The sequence below is a fragment of the Plectropomus leopardus genome, chromosome 7 (genome assembly GCF_026936395.1).
Source record: "Plectropomus leopardus strain MGB_pleo_1.0 chromosome 7, ASM2693639v1, whole genome shotgun sequence".
Lineage (NCBI taxonomy): Eukaryota > Metazoa > Chordata > Actinopteri > Perciformes > Serranidae > Plectropomus > Plectropomus leopardus.
Window position 1 is genome coordinate 2,127,078 of NC_142182.1, and position 18,896 is coordinate 2,145,973.

Consider the following 18,896-nt stretch of genomic DNA (forward strand, 5'->3'; position numbering starts at 1 on the left):
AAACAGCTACGTGTGAGTAGAAGGACAACAACAACAACAACAACAACGGCGGCGGCCTACTGAGCTGCGTTTGTGACTGTACTGAGGTTATTAACGCTGTCGGTTCTCGTGCGCATGTTTGAAACCCAGTTTTCAAAGGGTTAAAAACGCAAGGAAAGGCCGTTCTCATCTAAAAGTGGCCTAAACTTTTACTTTTCAAATTCCAGACCTGATGAATTGGACACTGTAACTGTGATTATTGATTTCTCTGTTTTACTGTGATGACTGTATGAACTCTGATGATGTTTATTACGTCTGCAGAGTCTTTTCGGTGAGCGGCACAATGTTACACGACATTATCGTAAATTAGACGCGTCCTGTGTTCATTACATTATTTTCAAAACACTGTCTGAATGCCATACGACTAAACTGAAAAAAACAACCAGCCAGTGAGTTTTCAGTCCAGTTTAGGCGATCATTATATCGTGATTGTTTGTCTTTCGTCATCGATCAGCTGATCATCAGTATTGATCTCTCCTGGTTCAGAGTCGACCTCCTGGTTCTTCCTCCTCTCCTGTTGCAGGATGAGTGACGGGAGGGGCTGGCTGCTCCTCGGGGGGTCAGCTGGTCCCGGAGAGAAGAAAGGCCTCCTCTCAGCCCCGGATCACCCCAGGGTCAACAGGACCCGCACCCTTGACACGATCCCTCACAGACCCCCTGACCCTCGGACAGCTCACCTGGGCTGGACTGGGCCCTCACCTGATGCTCCAGCAGGAGGCTCGACAGACACCCTGCAGAACTCGATGCACGGCTGCATTCACGCTGCCTGTTCAAGGCGGGAACGTCACGCCGTTACACCGCCTCACCGTTCAGTATATAATGTCTACGGAGGAAAGGGAGGACAGGATGTCCTCGCCTCTGCGCTGGCTCGTTATGTTATGCCTTTGTTATTTTCTGGAAAGCGCTGCTGATGCATATATTATTTGCTCTGCAAGAGGTGGACGCTCGAGTGTTAAATGTCATGTTCGCGATGCAGCGATGCAGCGATGCAGCGTATAATCAGGCGCAGGCGCAGGAGCGGAGCGATGCCGCCGTTGTTTGGTCCTGTGTAAAAACGCAGGGACAGTATAAAGGTCGGACCTCGTTGCGGCCCTGAAGCGCCACCTCTGTTTAAAAGCGGCTCGTCTGTGTCACTGCTCGGATCAACAGCTATAAAAAAGCGACACCTACTCGAAGGCCACACCCACACTGTGATGTTTTAAATTGAAAACAGCGTTTTCCATAAAACACACGTTCTCATCTCAAGTCATCACATGTGGCCGCTTTGCAGTAGACTTTGATGTCTACATGTGACGCTCTAGGTATCATTCTGCGTCTGCTGCTGACGCTCCGTGATGTCACCACGAGCACATGGTGTGATGACGCTGCACGTGGTTATGTTTCGGTAATAAAGGCAAATGGCAACCAACGCCAGGATGTCAACAAATACACCTGCTGGCACGGAGGGTTAGGATCAGGCTGCAGAGGGGAAGCAAACATCAGACTCCCGCATGAAAGTCCGGGGTTGGTTGGACCCACTGATGACTCCTCCAGCCCGCTCTATAGAGACCTCTGTGATCCTTTTATTACGTCGTTAACGGCAGCATTTCAGACCTGCCGCTGTCCTGCCAGGTTTCATGCAGACGTGACATGTTCTGTCTGGCTGCGTTCTTTAGTGACGCCGGTCGTGCACGTGTTATGCAGACGTGGAGGGTGCAGTCCGGCAGCGTATAATAACACAAAAACACTTTTATTTTGACACTTAATGTACATTTTGATGTTAAAACTTTGATACTTAGATCTGTATGTGGATACAAATCTTTTACTTTAAATTAAGTATTTCTTCACTGTGATAATGGTACTTTGGGGGTCTGAGTGCTTCTTCCAGCACTGTGCTTTACTGACCAACAGTGAAACTGGCATTATTTTAGGCGCTTAACCCTTTAGACCCTGGATCAATATCAGTTTTGCTGACAACTTCTGGGACCTGAGACAACTGGTTTTCTTTCTTTTGAAAACATGATGAAAAGGCAATGAGCAACTTGGCAAGAAACGTCCTGGAAATTGACAAATAAAAATAAATAAATAAAAGGTGACAAAAAATTGACTTCAAAATTGGCTGGGGATGATTATTAGATTTTATTTTTAACAAATAGAGAAAAATGTCCAGAAAACTATTTTTTTTGTAATTCTTATAAATATATATATATAATATAATATATAATATATATGCAACAGAAAAACTATGTTTACTTTATTTTATTTTATTTTTTTACAACTTTCTTAAGTTTATTTTCTTTTTTTACATTTTTTTTGGCAATTTTCAGTAAGTGATTTTCTTGTAACATTTTACTTATTTCTTGCATATTTGTGGGCCATTTCTTGTTAAAACTGCTTATTGCCGTTTTTTTGTTTTGTTTTTTGATGAAATCAAGCCAATTAGCTCAGGTGTCAAAGGGGTTAATGCAGATAATCCTTTGGTAAAATCACTGAGCTCTTCAGCTTTTCAGTGGACTCGGGAGTTATTGTGATGAAGATGAAAATATTACTGATCTGTTTTATAAAATGTTGATATGATTATTACTCTGTTATATAACTGTGTATGTTTTGTGCCTGCAGAGCTCACGCACCGGATGAACTTGAGCAGCTGACCGGGAAACGGTTGATCCATGCGGGCTAAATTTATCCTGCGTTGAGGGTCAGGTCGGCTGAAGAAGAGAAAGAGGAAGAAGAAGGAAAAGAAGACGTGTTTACTACAGAGAACCAGCGCTCATCGGGCGGTTTATTTCCCGGTAACTGACCTCTGCGGGCGGCTGTTGTGTCAGTGAAGAGTCCGGACCGGGTCTGTACTGGATCAGCGCGGCGACATGTCCGAGCCCGCGGGGAAGAGGCTGAAGAGCGGCCTGCCGCTGTGCAGAGCGCACCGCGGCTCCGCGGGCTGCAGCCGGGCCAGACACAACCTGCAGGCCGCCGTGGAGGAGGCTCTGTGCGGGGTGAGCAGCCTGCTGTGGGACGGAGCGTACCGGCTGCAGGCTCTGGTAGGAGACACACAGAGGTCCGACGGACACATCGGCTCATTACACAGTGGTAGTATTCATGTACTTTACGGAAGTACTAATGAAACCCTGTGAAAATACTGTACAAGTAAAAGTACTGCATTGAAAATGGCACTTAAGTAAAAGTGAGTAAGTATTGTAAAGAAAATGTAATTAAATTGTTACAATTAAAAGTGCCCAAATGCAGACAATTCTGTAAAAAAAAAAAAAGATCAAAACAGACTAAAAATGATATGAATGAATGAAAAGAATAAAAACAAAACTCAAATGTCTTAAAAAGATAAAAAGATAATTAACAAAATAAAAAAATATTGTGTGCACAACCACTTTGTCATAGAGCCTGTATGTCTAATTCATTTACTATCAACATTTTTAATTATTATATTTTAATTATTTTTTACTGTTAATCAAGTTTGATATTTTTCCTTTTTTTTCTTATTTATTTTATTTTATTTTCCCCTGATATTTTCTGTTTTTCTACATATATATTTTCTATATTTTCTTCCATCAGTAGATTCCTTAAGGCCCGTTATAATGTGACTGTGGTGCCAGCAGGGGTGGGGGTGGGGGTGGGGTTCGGGGGACGGTGGTCTATATTAATGTGTTTGTTGTTTATTCTCAATGTTTAAAAAAAAAGTTAACAAAAAACAAAACAAAACCACACACAAAATGGACACGCCACAAGCTTCATTGCCATGTTTAAACATTTCTTAGAAAAGTAATCAAAAGTAATAATTTAAATGACTTTGATGAAGACATTTAAACAGTTGTGTAACTTTTTCGTTTTGGACAGGGTAACTAGTAATCTGTAACCTATTACATTCCCAACACTGATCACATCCATGTTTACTGTTGTACCAGCACGCTCGCCACATAGAAATGTTGTAAAAATGTTTCTTCAGCAGCTTATCGCTGATTTAGGGGCTCATTAACACGATCAACGGAAGTTTTCAGTGTGTTTTCTACATCGTACTTTTGTTTGACCTCCTGCAGGCCAGCGCGTTCGAGCGGGACGACGTCGCTCTGCCCCGCGTGGCGTCTTTCTTCCACCAGGAGGCGCTGAGGCAGCAGGAGGAGGCCGAGGCCATGCTGGGCTACCTGGCAGAGAGAGGAGGCAGCTACTGCGCCAAAGACATCCAGGTAAAACAAATCACATCTTTTCTAAGCAACATTTTCTTTTTCAGAGGTATTCAGAGCCTTTACTCTGGCAAAAGTACTAATATCACACTGGAAAAATACAAGTTAAAGTTCTATTTTTAAAATGTTACTTCAGTTAGAGTGAAAGGGAGTTAACCCTTGAAAACCCACGCAAACTGGCTGGATTTCTTCAAAAGCATGAGAAGAAGGCAGTGAGAAACTGAACAAGAAATGTGCAAAAAATTTGCAAGAAATTGGTCAAAAGTTCTGAAAATTACCTGAAAATAAGAAGCACAAAAAAATAAAGAAAAAAAAGGACACAACCTTAAGGAAAAGCTAAAAAAAAATTAAATTAAATTAAATTAAATATAGATTTTTTATGTAACATAATATAAATATATAATTATAAAGACTGTAAATATAGATTTCTGGACATTTTTCCTTTTTTTTAAATAATATCTAATAATCTCCCAACATATATAAATAATTTTCTGGACATTTCTTGCCAAGTGGTTCATGACCTTTTTCCGTATGTTTTTAAAGTAAATCAAACCATTTTTTGAGTTTCTGAAGGTTTGACTGCTTTAACTGTAACGGTGTCTGAACAAAACAAAACTGATGTCGCTCCAGATTTCAAAGGGTTAATGTCTATAACAAAGCATCATATCTTTAAAAAATTGTGTTTGAAGCTGTTGGATTAAAGTAAAAACTGAGTAAAAACTGCAGTATTTTTTCCAAAAGATAAAAGAGTAAGAGTTTAAAGAGGCACGAAAAGAAAAAAACTCACGTAAAGTACAACTACCTCAGTTTTTACACAGTACTTGAGTAAAAGTCTTCCAATTACATCTCTGTGTTTTTCATATATATTTTAAATTTTTTATCTATTATACAACAAATTTCATCAGAAGTAAAAACAAGCATGTAAGCAAGTTTTATCAGCAAAATGTACTTATGTACCAAAAGTGTAGCTGAAGTTAATTTTAACGACTTCATATAATATTTGAGCAAAAATGCATCAAATATTTTAACATAAACATGTTGAATCTGAAAAGTCGCCGTATGATCAGATGCATGCAGAGCAGTAAAAAGTATTTCCTCCTGCAGTCGGTACAGTATAAGTACACTGTAAGTATGTCCACAGTGTACTGAAGTGCAGCACTTGAGACACACAGGAGTCAGTCAGGGGTCAGAGGTCAGGGTCAAAGACACCTCAGCGGGTGGGGGAGGGGTCTATGGAGTCTGGATTGTGGGGCGTTTGGATGATCCGCTCCGAGGAGCTGATTCGTGGATCCATTTTGAAACTGAATTTACGATCTGAACTTTATCTGCGAGACAGAGGAGCTTCAGTCTGTAACAGCGTTCTCGTTTTACTCCTCGCGTTCCTCCCAAAACGTCGCAGCGAGGATTTATCTCTCCTCCTGCGCTGCCATCTTTCATTTTGTCAGAGCAGGTGTCTTCTCTGTCTCCGCTTTTTTTTCTGCAAAAGTCAGAGATCTCATTTTGGACCGAAGCTCTTTATTTCGTGTCAGTGATCGGACGCAGGCTGCAGGAGGAGGGAGGTTAAACCCCCGGAGACCTGGCCCCCGGAGACCTGGCCCCCGGCTCTGGCCTACAGCCGGTCAGGGTGTCCATTTCCCCCCCTGAGTTCCGGAAAATTGGCGAGATTAATGCTGCGGCAGAGGGACGGCGGCGCTGATGGCGTTTCCAGATGGTCGAGAGGCATCGGCGGCAGCGGCGTTGGCGCGTCGCAGCGTGGCCTCCGACCGCCGGCCCCGGGTTTATGAGTCGTGTAAAATCGTTTCAGAGCTGGGGCCCCGGGGCCCAGTCAGCAGCACTTTGGGACACCTTGTTATCCGTCTCTCACAGTGGCGTGTTCGTCAGCGACGCGCCGCCTCTCAGTTAGAGTTCGTTTTTTTTCACGTCTGTTTTATTACAGCGAAACAATCTGATCTCGTTTATACAACAGTGATTTTAAGAGTTTGGACGTTGTGTAAAATGTCAATAAAAACATTTGCAAAACTTTTTTTTGACCAATATTCAACTGACTGAAGACATTTAACCCTTTAAAACCTGAGCAAAATGGCTCTATTTCTTAACCCCCAAAATTAAAGAAAGCAATGAGTGACCAAAGACTCGTATCAATATTTATTTAAAATTATGTTACAGAACAATTTTTATTTTATTGTATTTTTTGTTTTGCGAGATTATTGCTAAAAAGTAAATTGCTACAAAAAAAGAAGGTAAAAGTCGACAAGAAAATTATCTCAAAATTAGCTGAAGAGGATTTTTGATATTATCAAAAAATGAGAAAAATGTCCAGAAAATGATATTCATGAATTGTATCATTATATAATTAAAATTATGTTACAGAAAAAAAGAATTATATATTTATTATATATTTTCCCGACTTTTTTTTAGTTCATTTTCTTGTTTGTTTTTGGTTTTTACTTTTATTTTTTGCTGTATTTTTTTTCAGATAATTGTCCTTTAAGCTATTTCAAAATTTCTTCCTAATTTTTTGTCCATGTCTTCTGCTCGTTGTCTTCTTTCTCTCACGTCTTTTAAAGAAATCAACCGATCTTGTCTGTTATTCAGTAGGTCAAAAAAGTTTTACGAATCATTGCATTCGGTTTTTATTTATGTTTTACACAATAAAGTCCAAACGTTTTTTTGGTTGTGCTTCGACGTTAACTGTTTGACCGTCATGAAACTGGCGGGTCAGATTTTGTTGATGGCGTCTGTCATTTTTTTTCCCAGAAGCCCGGCTGTGAGGCCGTCTGCGGCGTGCTGCCGGCTCTGGAGCTGCTGCAGCTCCAGCTGAAGGAGGAAGTCGACGTCCTGGTCGAGCTGAGCCTGCTGGCCCGTAACCACGGAGACCCGCACGCCGCCAGTGTCGTGAAGAGCCACTTCCTGTCGCCGCGGGTGGACCGCCTCAAACTGCTGGGGGACCTGCTCACCAGCGCGCGCAGGGTGGGCTGCGGCGACGATCAGACGGCGGGTTTTGGGGAGTACATCCTGAACGAGCTGCAGGAGGAGCTGAGCGGATGATCCATCACAGGAAGTCCCGATTGGTCGAAAATTAAACTTCGTTCTGTGTTTTTTTAGAGGGATTTTAGCTGCGAGAGATAAAAAACGAAGATTTCTTCCACAGGGTGGCACTTTGAGAGATGAGCTTGTTAGCCGCGTTTTTTAGAGTCCGGTGGATGTTAGAGTCACATGACCGCCTCCAGCACGCAGACACGCCCAGGACGCAGTTAGCCTAGCTTAGCACAATGACTGGAAACAGGTAGAAACTGTTAGCCTCGAGAAAAAAATAACTTCAGCATCTCCAAAGCTGACAGATCTGAAAACTTCCCACCATGTGAGACATTTATTTATTTTTTTAAATTACTATGTGAGTGATGAAGCAAAATTTGAATTAACCCTTTGAAACTTGTGAAAATTGGCTCAATTTCTCACAAAAACACGGGAAGAAGGCGACAAGCAACTTAACAAAAATGATAAGAAATTAGTTTAAAAAATCTGAGAAAATTACATGAAAATAAGAACAAAATTAAGTAGCAAAAAGTGCTAAAAAAATAAAAATATATATTTTTCTAACATAATTTTAAATATATAATTAAGAGAATTATAAATACATTTTTGTGGACATTTTTTCCTTGTTTTATGATTATTTCTTGTAATCCCCAAAGCTTATTTTCAAATCATTACCTTCTCTTTTTTCACAATTTTATTTATTTATTTTTTTTAAGTGTGCTGGACTCATCTTTCCAAGTTTCTTGTTATGTTTTTTCACCATGTTTTTGAAAGACAGGCGTTGATCCAGGTGTTACAGGGTTAAATGAAGGCGTCTGAGGTGACGCGTTTATCTTAGCTTAGCACAAAGTCTTAAAGCGGGGCAAACTGCTGCAAAACTCTGTCAAAAAAGAGAAAAATAAGCACCTTTAAATAGCAATACGATTTTTATTAAAATTGCATTTAAAAGAATTAAACATGTTTTTCTTTGTTTTCAGCAATTTCCGATGCCAATAATAAAGTTTTTGATTTGCAGATCAGTAGACACATCTTGGATGGTACTAAAAATCTGATCGTTCACCAGCACTGCACAGAACTATATGTATGAAGTACTTTTTCTATAATTTATTAGAGTATTTTGCAGGAATGAAGTATGTTGAAGTATATTTTCCTACCAGTTAAATGCTACTCTGCATCTTTTGAGCTGCAGTCAAACATAGATGTCATATTTGTATTATTTATGTACCCCATGTGCTCATTATTTACTTATTATTTTGTGACTTTGAGCTGTGATGTGTTGTTGTTTTGTTTTTGTTTTTTTGTAGATAGTCACTGTTGATCTTTTGTTTGTTTTTTTGGGTGATTCTTTAAAACGCAGGTTTAAATTGAAGTTTAGCTTAAGTTAGAAGGTTGTTTTCTTTCGTTGTTATTTTTTTGCAGATCTCAGTTTTCTCCCGTCATCTGTATTCTGTATTCAATGTTTAAAATAAATAAAAATGTATAAATCAGCGAATTTAAAGGCTCATTCTGCATTTTTTTTACCATATAAATCACCAGCAGCTGTACATATACAGAGTCATTTCAGACTCTTGACTTCGAAACCAAACATTTCTTGTTGAAGTTTGTCTGTTTAGCGGCATTATGTTCATAAACAGCTGAAAACATTACTAACGTGTATTTAGTTGTTGTCAGGGGTTAGATTCCTGTTTTAAAGGACCTGTCAGTCATTTTTGGGATGATAGTGATAATCCTTTGAGTAGAGGCTTTGAATATTTGTCTCAAAGCACCCACAGAGTCCAGCTCCTAACCATCTGTCACTCCTGACGGGTGGGTAGTTACCTCACAGCCTGCGAGACAAGGCTCAGGGCAGAGGAAAGGTGAGGTGTTTGGTGACTGATGGGACAGTTTGCTGCAGATTTGAGCTCCGTAGCGCCCTCCAGCTGCAGCTGCTGAGGACTGCGGGGACCTGAAACCCTCCTGCAGGTTTGATTAAAACCAAAAAGCTGCATTTTAATGTTTCTGATGGAGGAAAGGAGGAGGTCAGAGAATCCTTAAAAATAAACCCTCAAAATGACATTTGACTTGATAACCGAGTTCACACTTTCATGCAGTTTTTACACTCTTTAAAAAAGGTGTGCTGCTTATATAAAATCTGAAATATGAGTCCTGGAAATATTCTATGAAATGTCTTGATTAGTTTTACATCCAGTAAACATATATTTATATATTATAGATATTTTGTTGCGTTTTCATGATTAAAAAAACCTACAAAGCGGTCAGCTGTACAAGAACCTCTGCTGGTTTCAAATCTATATGATAATTTAAAATTTGTACTTCTTTCTAAATATGATCAACTGCAGCTTTGGAAAATGCTATTTTTGCTCATTTTCGATTACTTTTATAATATTCTAGCTTCCGAAATTAAAAGCAATCCATTTTCACTATTTTCTGCTTTGGTTTAGAAAATTCCTCTTTTTTGTCTTTAGATAACGCGTTGCTAGACTTTAAATAATTATATATGTTTTTGGGGGTTTTTTTGCATTTCAGATTGTTGCTTTTTTAAAGCTACATTTTGATATGTTTATTCTTTTATGCATCAAAAATTGCATTCAGTTGCGCTTTTTAAAAAAAATATTTTATCCTCTTAAATTTAAATTTAACTTTTGTTCATTTTAACTTTTAAATAAATAACAAGAATAACAAACATGTAGCCTACAAGAAAATAAGAACATAATAAATCAAATACAGCATAAAGCAAAATATGGAAAAGTTGTTTTCCTTTGCTGTTTTCTTTTAATTTAACATCTTGATGTTATTTATTATTTTTAAGTGCATTCCTCTCGGAAAATTGTAACCAAGGATCGAAATAAAAACAAACAAACACTTGTAGATCAGAGTACATTGTTGTCCAAACCCATGTAGGAATAAGGATTAGTTTTCATGCTTTTTAAATGTATTTATTTCTTGTATGTTTGTTTTCTTCTTATTTTTGGGTGTTTTTATCTGTTTCTTTGTTTTGTTTGTGTTTTGATCTTAGAAATAGTCATGTATTTAATTGTAATTATTATCATCATTGTATTAAGTGATTTGTTGTTTTGAATATGTATGTGTACGAGTCACTTGATTAAGTAGAAAAAAATCAATGAAATACTAATAAAAAAAACCCAAACAAAAGTCACCGCCTGATATGTAATTTAAATACTAAATATTTTTTGCCAGTATTTCTCTGGCCACATGTGCAGCGGCCCCCCGCTGCCTGCAGCAGTATATTACCCTGCTGTTACTGCTCTGTTAGGGGTAATTGTACACTAATTACCGTGAAGTTGTAAACCCCTCCTGCTGCCCGCTGATTGGTCAGACCCCGGTGGACATCGGCGTCCCGGCCCCGCCCCCGCTGGTGTCCCAGGTATAAGATGATCCAGGTCACCATCTGAGGGACAGAACAGTGTGTGACAGGACTCTACATTCCCCCGAAAACACCCAACCCGTTTCCTCCCGCTGGTTCCTTCTTCTTCTGTAAAAAAAAAAAAAAAAAGTGTTTTATTTTTGGCCTGGAGACTTCTCTGTCACTGGAGTTTTCTTCTACTGTGGTGTGTGTTTTTGGGACTGAACCATGGAGCTGTCGGATATCTCTTTCCCCATCCCCGCCGCCGATGATTTCTACGACGACCCCTGCTTCAACACCAGCGACATGCACTTCTTCGAGGACCTGGACCCGCGGCTGGTCCATGTGGGCCTGCTGAAGCCGGACGACTCCTCCTCTTCGCCCTCGCCCTCCCCTTCCTCCTCTTCCTCCTCCTCCCCGTCCTCCCTCCTGCACCTCCATCACCACGCCGAGGCGGAGGACGACGAGCACGTCCGCGCGCCCAGCGGGCACCACCAGGCGGGCCGCTGCCTGCTCTGGGCCTGCAAGGCCTGCAAGCGGAAGACCACCAACGCGGACCGGCGGAAGGCGGCGACGCTGCGCGAGCGGAGGCGGCTCAGCAAGGTCAACGACGCGTTCGAGACCCTGAAGCGCTGCACGACGGCCAACCCCAACCAGCGGCTGCCCAAAGTGGAGATCCTGCGCAACGCCATCAGCTACATCGAGTCCCTGCAGGCGCTGCTGCGCGGCGGCCAGGACGACGGCTTCTACCCGGTGCTGGAGCACTACAGCGGGGACTCAGACGCCTCCAGCCCCCGGTCCAACTGCTCCGACGGCATGGTGAGTGCAGGGACCGACAGGTGTCAAAGAGGGGGTCAGTGGATGTGAGCCTGTCTGCGCGCTCTGGTGGCATTTTTTGTCCAAGAGTTTTGCCAGTGCGCCTTTACGCACGGACAAGTTTTGACTTTTCTTCTGTTTAATCCACTTTTTACTTTAACATTTTTGTTTTACTAGTTGTTATCTTACATTTCTTTTCTTTAAATTGCGTCGATCAAATTTAGTAAAATGCCTGAGGAAGGTCTTTGATCGAAGCGTTGCAAAATTAAAATTTATTGGGAGTTTTTAGTGTGCGGACTTTTTGTTTCACTCTTGTCCAATTTAGATCAACAATTTCGACGCGTCCTTACATTTGGTTAATTTATTTTTTAATGGTTCAAATGGATTATTTTCTCGTTTTGTTTTGGCGGTTGTCATTTTTATGTGCGTGTCCAACAGTTTCACACAGCAGCAGAGCTAAAATCGACGTCCAATCTGACTTTGTAATTACTTGCAGCTTCATTTATTGCCAGAAGGAAAAGAAAAACAAAGTTCAAATAAAAGTTTGCGCATTTATCCGCACTGGATTTGTTGCAACATTTTACTTTTCAGCGCAAATTAAAGGTTTCGTTAAATCTTAGTCATTCTGTCCAGTTTTTTACTTTTAATAGTGTAAAAAACACGTTCAATTTTTGAAGAGGAGCCAAATCAGCCGATTTTCAAATGTAAAACACACAGAATAGGCCTTCATAAAGAGTTTTTAACGAATGTGTTGAAACAAATTCATAACGTCGCTTTTTTAATTAATGTTTGATTTCCATTTCCTTCGGTTTGCAGTAATTCAAAAATTTCAGAGAAATGTTTACTTTAAGACAGATGCCACCCCAGAAAATAAAGATATGTAAAATGTGTATTTAAATATTTTTTTCTGCAGTTTTCAAAATTATTTTCGGACCTTTGGTATTCTTTTCCTCTTCTTTTTTCAAAAAAAAAATTTAAATCGTTTCCCATTTTCCTTTTTAGAACATCATTTGTTTTTTCTCTAAAATGGATAAGATCGTGACCGACTTTGTCTGATTTCCTCAGTAAACTAATTTCCTAATTTCTTTTTCCTTTTCTGCAGACGGATTTTAACGGACCGACCTGTCAGTCAAACAGAAGAGGAAGTTATGACAGCTCTTATTTCTCCGAGACTCCAAACGGTAAGAAACCTGAATATTTCGATATTACATATTATTATAATGACGATAATATTACCACTTTACAGGGCATTTGGCTACGACTGAAAACGACTCTCACTTGGTTATAAAACAAAGACAGTCAGCATGAAAGACAAACAGGACAGATAATAAAAACAGCCTAAAACCTTAAAATAAAATGAACAAATTTCTTTAAACTGATTTCTGTGACTGATAAAAAGGAGCTTTACTAAAATTAAATGTAAAGTAGCCTAATATATGTTGTTGATTTACTGGCAAAAAATATAAAGTCAAAGACTTTACTGAAAATATTTTGAGAAGAACCTCAATATTAATCCAAATTTAATTAATGTGAATTCTATTTTAAAATTTCATCATTTAACATGGGAAATGCTCACTCAACCTTTGTCACATTTTACTGAAATATCTCATCAGTTTAATCCAGATTTGAATTCCCCCCAAAAAGGTACAACAGTTTGTAAAAGGAAAAGTTTATGTTTTTATCTACAATAAATTTAAAAAAAAAGATTGAAATCAGACAAAAGGAGTCAAATTTAAATAAAACAATTAAATATAACATGAGAATGTCCTTTAAATTTACTTTTTTTTCCAATCATAAAAAAGGAGCTTTTCTATTTTTTTTTAAGTTAAGTAGCCTAGTTGATGTTTGTTGTCTTAGTGTAAAAAAAAAAAAAAAAGAAGAGGGAATTAAAAAAAATGTAAGGAATTATTATTAGAGGAATATCATCAGTTTAATCCAGAAGTAATTCATGTAAGCCTAATTCAATTTCAAACATCACCTTCCATGCATTTCATGAAATTTTGGGCATATTTACTGAAATATGTCATTAGTTTAATCCATGTTTTAACTACTTGAAAATGTACAACAGTTGTAAAAACGTTTATATTTCTATTTACAGTAAATCCCAAGTTTTTAAAAAGCGTCACTTAATGTAACATTTTGTATCAAAACAGAAAAAAATAATGATAAACATTACATTTTCTGTTTTATTTATTAGCTAAATGATACTTTGGTGGTTAAACTGATTTAGATTAAACTACTGGAACAGTTGATAACATGCTCAGTGTTCATGTTCTTTGTCTCCACATTAATGACAAAAAAAAAGTCTGATAAAGAAAAATTAACGAAAACTTAATATTCTACAGGCGGTCTGAAAAGTGCCCGCAGCTCGGTGGTCTCCAGTCTGGACTGTCTGTCCAGCATCGTGGAGCGGATCTCCACCGACAACAGCAGCCTGCTGCCGGCCGCCGACGGCCCCGGGTCCCCACAGACAGACCCTGCCGGTGAGGCAGCGCCCCCGGGGCCCGTCCAGGTCCCCTCCCCGACTGCCAGCCAGGACCCCAACCTGATCTATCAAGTCCTATAGACCTTCACACTTGGGACTTTGCCATCCTGTCACACCGTCCAGTTAAAGGACACAACACACAGTTTAATTTAATGTTAAAGTTTTTTGGGCTGAACTGAGTCTTCACAACCTGTTTGCATCTGCGTTTTATAATTCAGAGCCAAAGTTCACACCTGTTTTTATGTCCTTAAGCTGAAATGTATGGAAGCTCATTCCTGCCAAGAAAATAATTTAATCAGAGAGCAAAAAATAATTGTGTTTGTTTAAAAAAAAAAAAAAAAAAAAAAAAAAAAAGTGAGGCCTGCTTACTCACTCAACATGTCACACAGTTTTCATCAGTGGACAGGGTTTAATTTTTTTGTATTTTTTAATCAGATTTTCTAGTAACCGAGCAAACTTTTTGTGCTGGTGAAGATCGTGAGATGTAGTCGAAAGATCTGAAAGTTGGCCTTGAGGTAACAACAAACAATTTGTTTTTTTTTTTAATACCTAGTTCAGTCTTAATTAAGAAATTCTCAGTGTGTCAGCAACAAATAATAATTACAAAATAGACGGAAAAGTCAAATATTGACTCTTCAAAAAGTGCATTTTGTTGACTTGACACGGGGACATTTTTTTAAAAAAATGATAATGAAAGTTAGAAAGTGGCTTGTTGAAGTTGATTGTATCATTCCAAAGTTTCCCTACATGAGATTTATTTTTTTGACAGGAATGATCTTCCATACTTTGATCCCCAGATTCTCTTTCTTGCTGTTAAATGAATAGATTTTTAGATTTAGACTTGGATGCTGGGATTTGTAGGTTTTAAAAAAAAAAACAACAGGTTTCGGTTCAGCTCTTGCTGTATTTTTATTTTGCTTTAAGTTATGAGAAAATATTCTAAAGGCTCAGCTGAGTCATTCAGATGGATTTTTCTTCCTTTCTGTGTTAAAGTCTATTTGATGAAGGACGGAGGCCAAAAAAAACCCCCAAAAACATCCATTTACATTCCTCCACTTTCGTCCATCTGAAGTCGTAAAAAGCCCCAGCTGTTCAACTGTTCAAAAAGATCCAACTGCAATAACCCTGTGATGTTTTAGAAAGATGTCATACAAAACTGCAGATTTCTCTCGAGGTAATAAATAACACAAACCAACAACAGACGCAAATAAAACCGTGCGAATGTGGTAGTGACTTGAAGTCGGTATACAACTTCCTGTCACAGTCAAAAAATTAAAAATGTCGTTTTCATTCACTGCAGCGGAGGACCATTTTTCTGTTTCTGTACATATTATGTAAATAAGAGCTGATTTGTTCCAACTGAAAGTATTAATTATGTATTTAATGTTTCTGTCTGTATGTGCTTTTGTTTGTTGTGAAAATGTTAAACTTTATATTTATACATCTGAAAACTGAGTGACAGTTTAATGACAAATAAATGAACCTGCTTATTTATACAAAAAATGTGACTCTACGTTTTGCTTTATTTGAAATTTAAATTGTATTATGAAGCATTTGCTCCCTTTGCCTCAGAATACATAAACTTATTATTTTATTTAATGTTTTATTCAGCGTGACAAGATAATTTTTTGAGGAAAAATTACAGAGGAAACATTATTTCTTTTTTTATGCACCAAAAACACCCAACAGAACAATTAAAGTTTATTTTAGTTCAACACATTTAAACAGAGTTTAGCAAGATTTACTAACATCTAATTATCAGAAAAAAATGAAAATACTAATCTCGAATTGTTTTAAATCAAAATTTTATTTTCATGCCACCATGTTAACACACATTGATAAATGTGTTTAATGAAACATTTTATTAGAATTTTTTTGAGCTGTAAAAAGTGGATTTTAATTTGAGTTTTGTATCTCTGTCACCAGAAAAATATTTAAATTTACACCGTGATTGAAATGGAACATTTTAATATGATAAAAATACAAAAGCTCTGAGAAAATTTTCTTCAAAAACTTTACACATATAAATGCTTGATTTCTATTTGATGAGTTAGAAACAGTCAACCTGTTGACTGGAGGAACTGCAGCGCCATCATGTGATCACACTGAAGAACTGCAGCTATTTCTGCTCTGCGGCTATCAAACTTTGATTATTTTGTTTTCTGACTTGTATACCACAAGCCTCCTGTCATCAGTGTTGGGCAAGTTACTTCCAAAATGTAATACATTATATATTACTAGTTACTGTCATTTCAAAGTAATTAGTTACATTACAATGTCACTGTCTCTGAAATGTAACGTGTTAAACTACTTTTGTGCGACCTCGGAGTTACTTTCTCTTAAATTAACCGCAGAAAAGGAGTTAAATGCTAAAATGTAGTTTTTGCAGCTCAGTACACATCCAGAGTGGGATACTGTAGATACTGTAAATATTTTAAATCTATTCATATCATATGACACATTTTAATTTGTCGCATTAAATGCTAATTTTAGAATCAAGTGGAAACGGAATACTTTACAACTGCTATTATTACGCATTTAACAGTTTTAAATGTTTATTAGTTAACAGCGTGAAATTTAAATAAGGCTACATTTACTCAAGTACTGTACTTCAGTATCAGGTGACCAGATTTCCGAAATAAAAAATAGGGAAATTTCCAGTGCGGCTGTGAATGTATCGATTGATTGAATTTTATTATTGTGTCATGAATACAATATATATTCAACCGCCCAAACAACGTATTGCTCTGTTTTGTGCAATAGTATCTATCTGCAGGCTTGCAGGCAACAGTTTCAGTCCGCAGATCTGGGACCCTCGTTTTTCACAACAGTGCCACACAGTGAATTGGATGAATGCAAAATACAGAAAATTCAAAGAGGTCCAGTTACTAAACCTTCCTCCCAGCAAAGGTCCGAGCCTCATACCTAAAATCAATATCACCATTAATTGAACATTTTACTTCAATTACCACTAATGAACGATTATTTTGCTTTTTGCTCTTTTTTGTGGTTTGTTTTTTGCCCCCATACTTCACTAACACAGTTTCATGGGACCATGGTGTGTTGGAGTGTAATAAACATATGATTTATTATTATTCATTAAACTTTCTGCTTTGAGAAGAAGCTGCGCTCTGTTTGTCTGTCTCACTGTGCTGCTGCGGACCATCAGCTGCTTGATCCGATGATTTAATGCTGTGGCTGTCAAACAGCTTTTCTACCATCAAAGTCCTTCACTTTTTTACATGATTGTTTAACACTGCTGTCCTTGCTGTGTTTTGGCGTGAGATTATCTTCAGTGTCATGAGAGCGTGAGACAGAGCCCAAAAGCGGGAGACGCACCGCAGATGCCTGGGAGTTAGCAGCCCCAGTGGGTAAAGGGTTAATAGAATTTTTAATTAACCGAAATACCCAACATGGGCAAGATTATGTCCATAAGAGGTTTTGAATGGCAGTTTCGATTATTTTTCCATTACTGCAGCACTAAAAAACATTGGTCTCATTCTTACATTTTATTACAACTTGGCCACAGGTCCGCATAGGACGGAATTTTGGTCCGGATCCGGACCGCGGTCCGTCAGTTGGTGATGCCTGGCTTACAGGTACATGTGATGAATCAGTGGTATGCGCGCTATTAATAGGCACTTCCGTGCATATTGGTCCTGCGCAATGACAGGCGTTTTGTTGGAAAACAGGAGCGAGACAGTTAGTCAAACTGCTCCAGTGGAAATGGACTGTGGGACATGTCCACGCGCTGGAGCGGGCTGTTGGACAACTGTGCTTCAAAAACAAAAAGTAAAAATCCCATATCCCAGCAGCATAATCCAAGAAAGTAGTAACACACACATCACAGAGCCGAGAATAAGCGGGAAATCCAAAAATCTTTACATATTTTTAACTTGTTGACCACAAGGTAACTATGGTGACGGTAGCTTACCTTGTCATGTTGGCGGGATTTTGCTGACAGGTTTCCTAAAATCCGGCTCTTCTACAGCAGACAGAGGCTGCTTATCATCATCAACACGCCGAGAGTCTCTTCACTTTTCCGGGTTCAAGCAGCAAAACAAGCCGAGAAACTTTTCCCGGGTAGCTTAGCGTTAGCATGGACACCTGTCCAGGTGTTTCTTGGAGTTACCGGCGCTATTTCTCCACGTAGAGAGTCCCCTCGGTGTCGCACATAGATTACACTTTACTATCATGTCCTCGTCCTTTTCTCTGACGAACGTTAAATATTAACGGGAGGATGTCCACCTGGCAAACGTGTCATCTGTCTCTGCGTCATTGACCGTCGAGTTCAAGCGACAGGAAATCCGCGTTCTCGCGGGAGTGTTTCCGGTGCGGGAATGTCTCGCGATGAATTCTTAAAAAACAACTTAATTTTGGGGTAAAAATGCGTTGTAACGCGCGTTACTGAGATTGTAACGTTTATAATATTGCAGAAAATATTAGTAATAATGCATTATATTAATGCGTTACAGTAAAAAAAATTAATACCTCCAACTGCATTACTTTTGTAATGCCGTATTCCCGACACTGCCTGTTATGTTTTAATTAATCAGAACTATGGAACTTTTTTTCTTTACACATTTCACCAGAATATTGAATTTTTGAAAATCGCTCCCACTGAAATAAATATACTAAACAAAATAAAAAATAAACACAACTCTTTTGCCGTTGCTGTGTGTTTTCACAGGTTTAAGTTACATATTTAAGACTTATTTTCTTTTTTTTAATGTGATGTCAGTTGGATTTACTGCCAAATTTAGGAAAACAATGCTCAATAGCCTACTGGCAGTGCAACAAACGTTATGTAGCACTGAATTGCATAAACTATTTCTGTAAGAATATATAAGAAATCGCTTAGATCATAGCCTACTTCTGGATAAAGAAAGTTTGAGGTAATTATGACTGCAGAGCCTGGTATCCTGCCTACTACGTCATTAAACACCAAGTTTAGTCAGTGCATAAAATGACTTTTCTGACCAAA

General features: G+C 38.6%; 2 protein-coding genes and 1 long non-coding RNA gene across 3 annotated transcripts; 2 read left to right on the forward strand and 1 right to left on the reverse strand.

The window, feature by feature from the left end:
- The first annotated feature begins 2,663 nt into the window (after positions 1–2,663).
- LOC121966510 (ferritin, heavy subunit) lies at positions 2,664–8,739 on the forward strand. The gene is made up of 3 exons (XM_088079626.1): positions 2,664–3,056; positions 4,068–4,214; positions 6,969–8,739. The coding sequence occupies exons 1-3, from the start codon at positions 2,886–2,888 to the stop codon at positions 7,257–7,259; spliced, it is 609 nt and encodes a 202-aa protein (XP_087935752.1). The 5' UTR covers positions 2,664–2,885; the 3' UTR covers positions 7,260–8,739.
- A 74-nt stretch (positions 8,740–8,813) lies between these two features.
- LOC148189081 (uncharacterized) lies at positions 8,814–18,300 on the reverse strand. Its single transcript, XR_015776931.1, has 3 exons — positions 17,847–18,300; positions 10,543–10,656; positions 8,814–9,203 (listed from the first exon to the last, which is right to left on the reverse strand). It is a non-coding gene; the product is annotated as an uncharacterized LOC148189081 (long non-coding RNA).
- Positions 10,594–15,415, forward strand: myod1 (myogenic differentiation 1). The gene is made up of 3 exons (XM_042505328.2): positions 10,594–11,430; positions 12,530–12,608; positions 13,773–15,415. The coding sequence occupies exons 1-3, from the start codon at positions 10,840–10,842 to the stop codon at positions 13,991–13,993; spliced, it is 891 nt and encodes a 296-aa protein (XP_042361262.1). The 5' UTR covers positions 10,594–10,839; the 3' UTR covers positions 13,994–15,415.
- Positions 18,301–18,896: the final 596 nt, after the last annotated feature.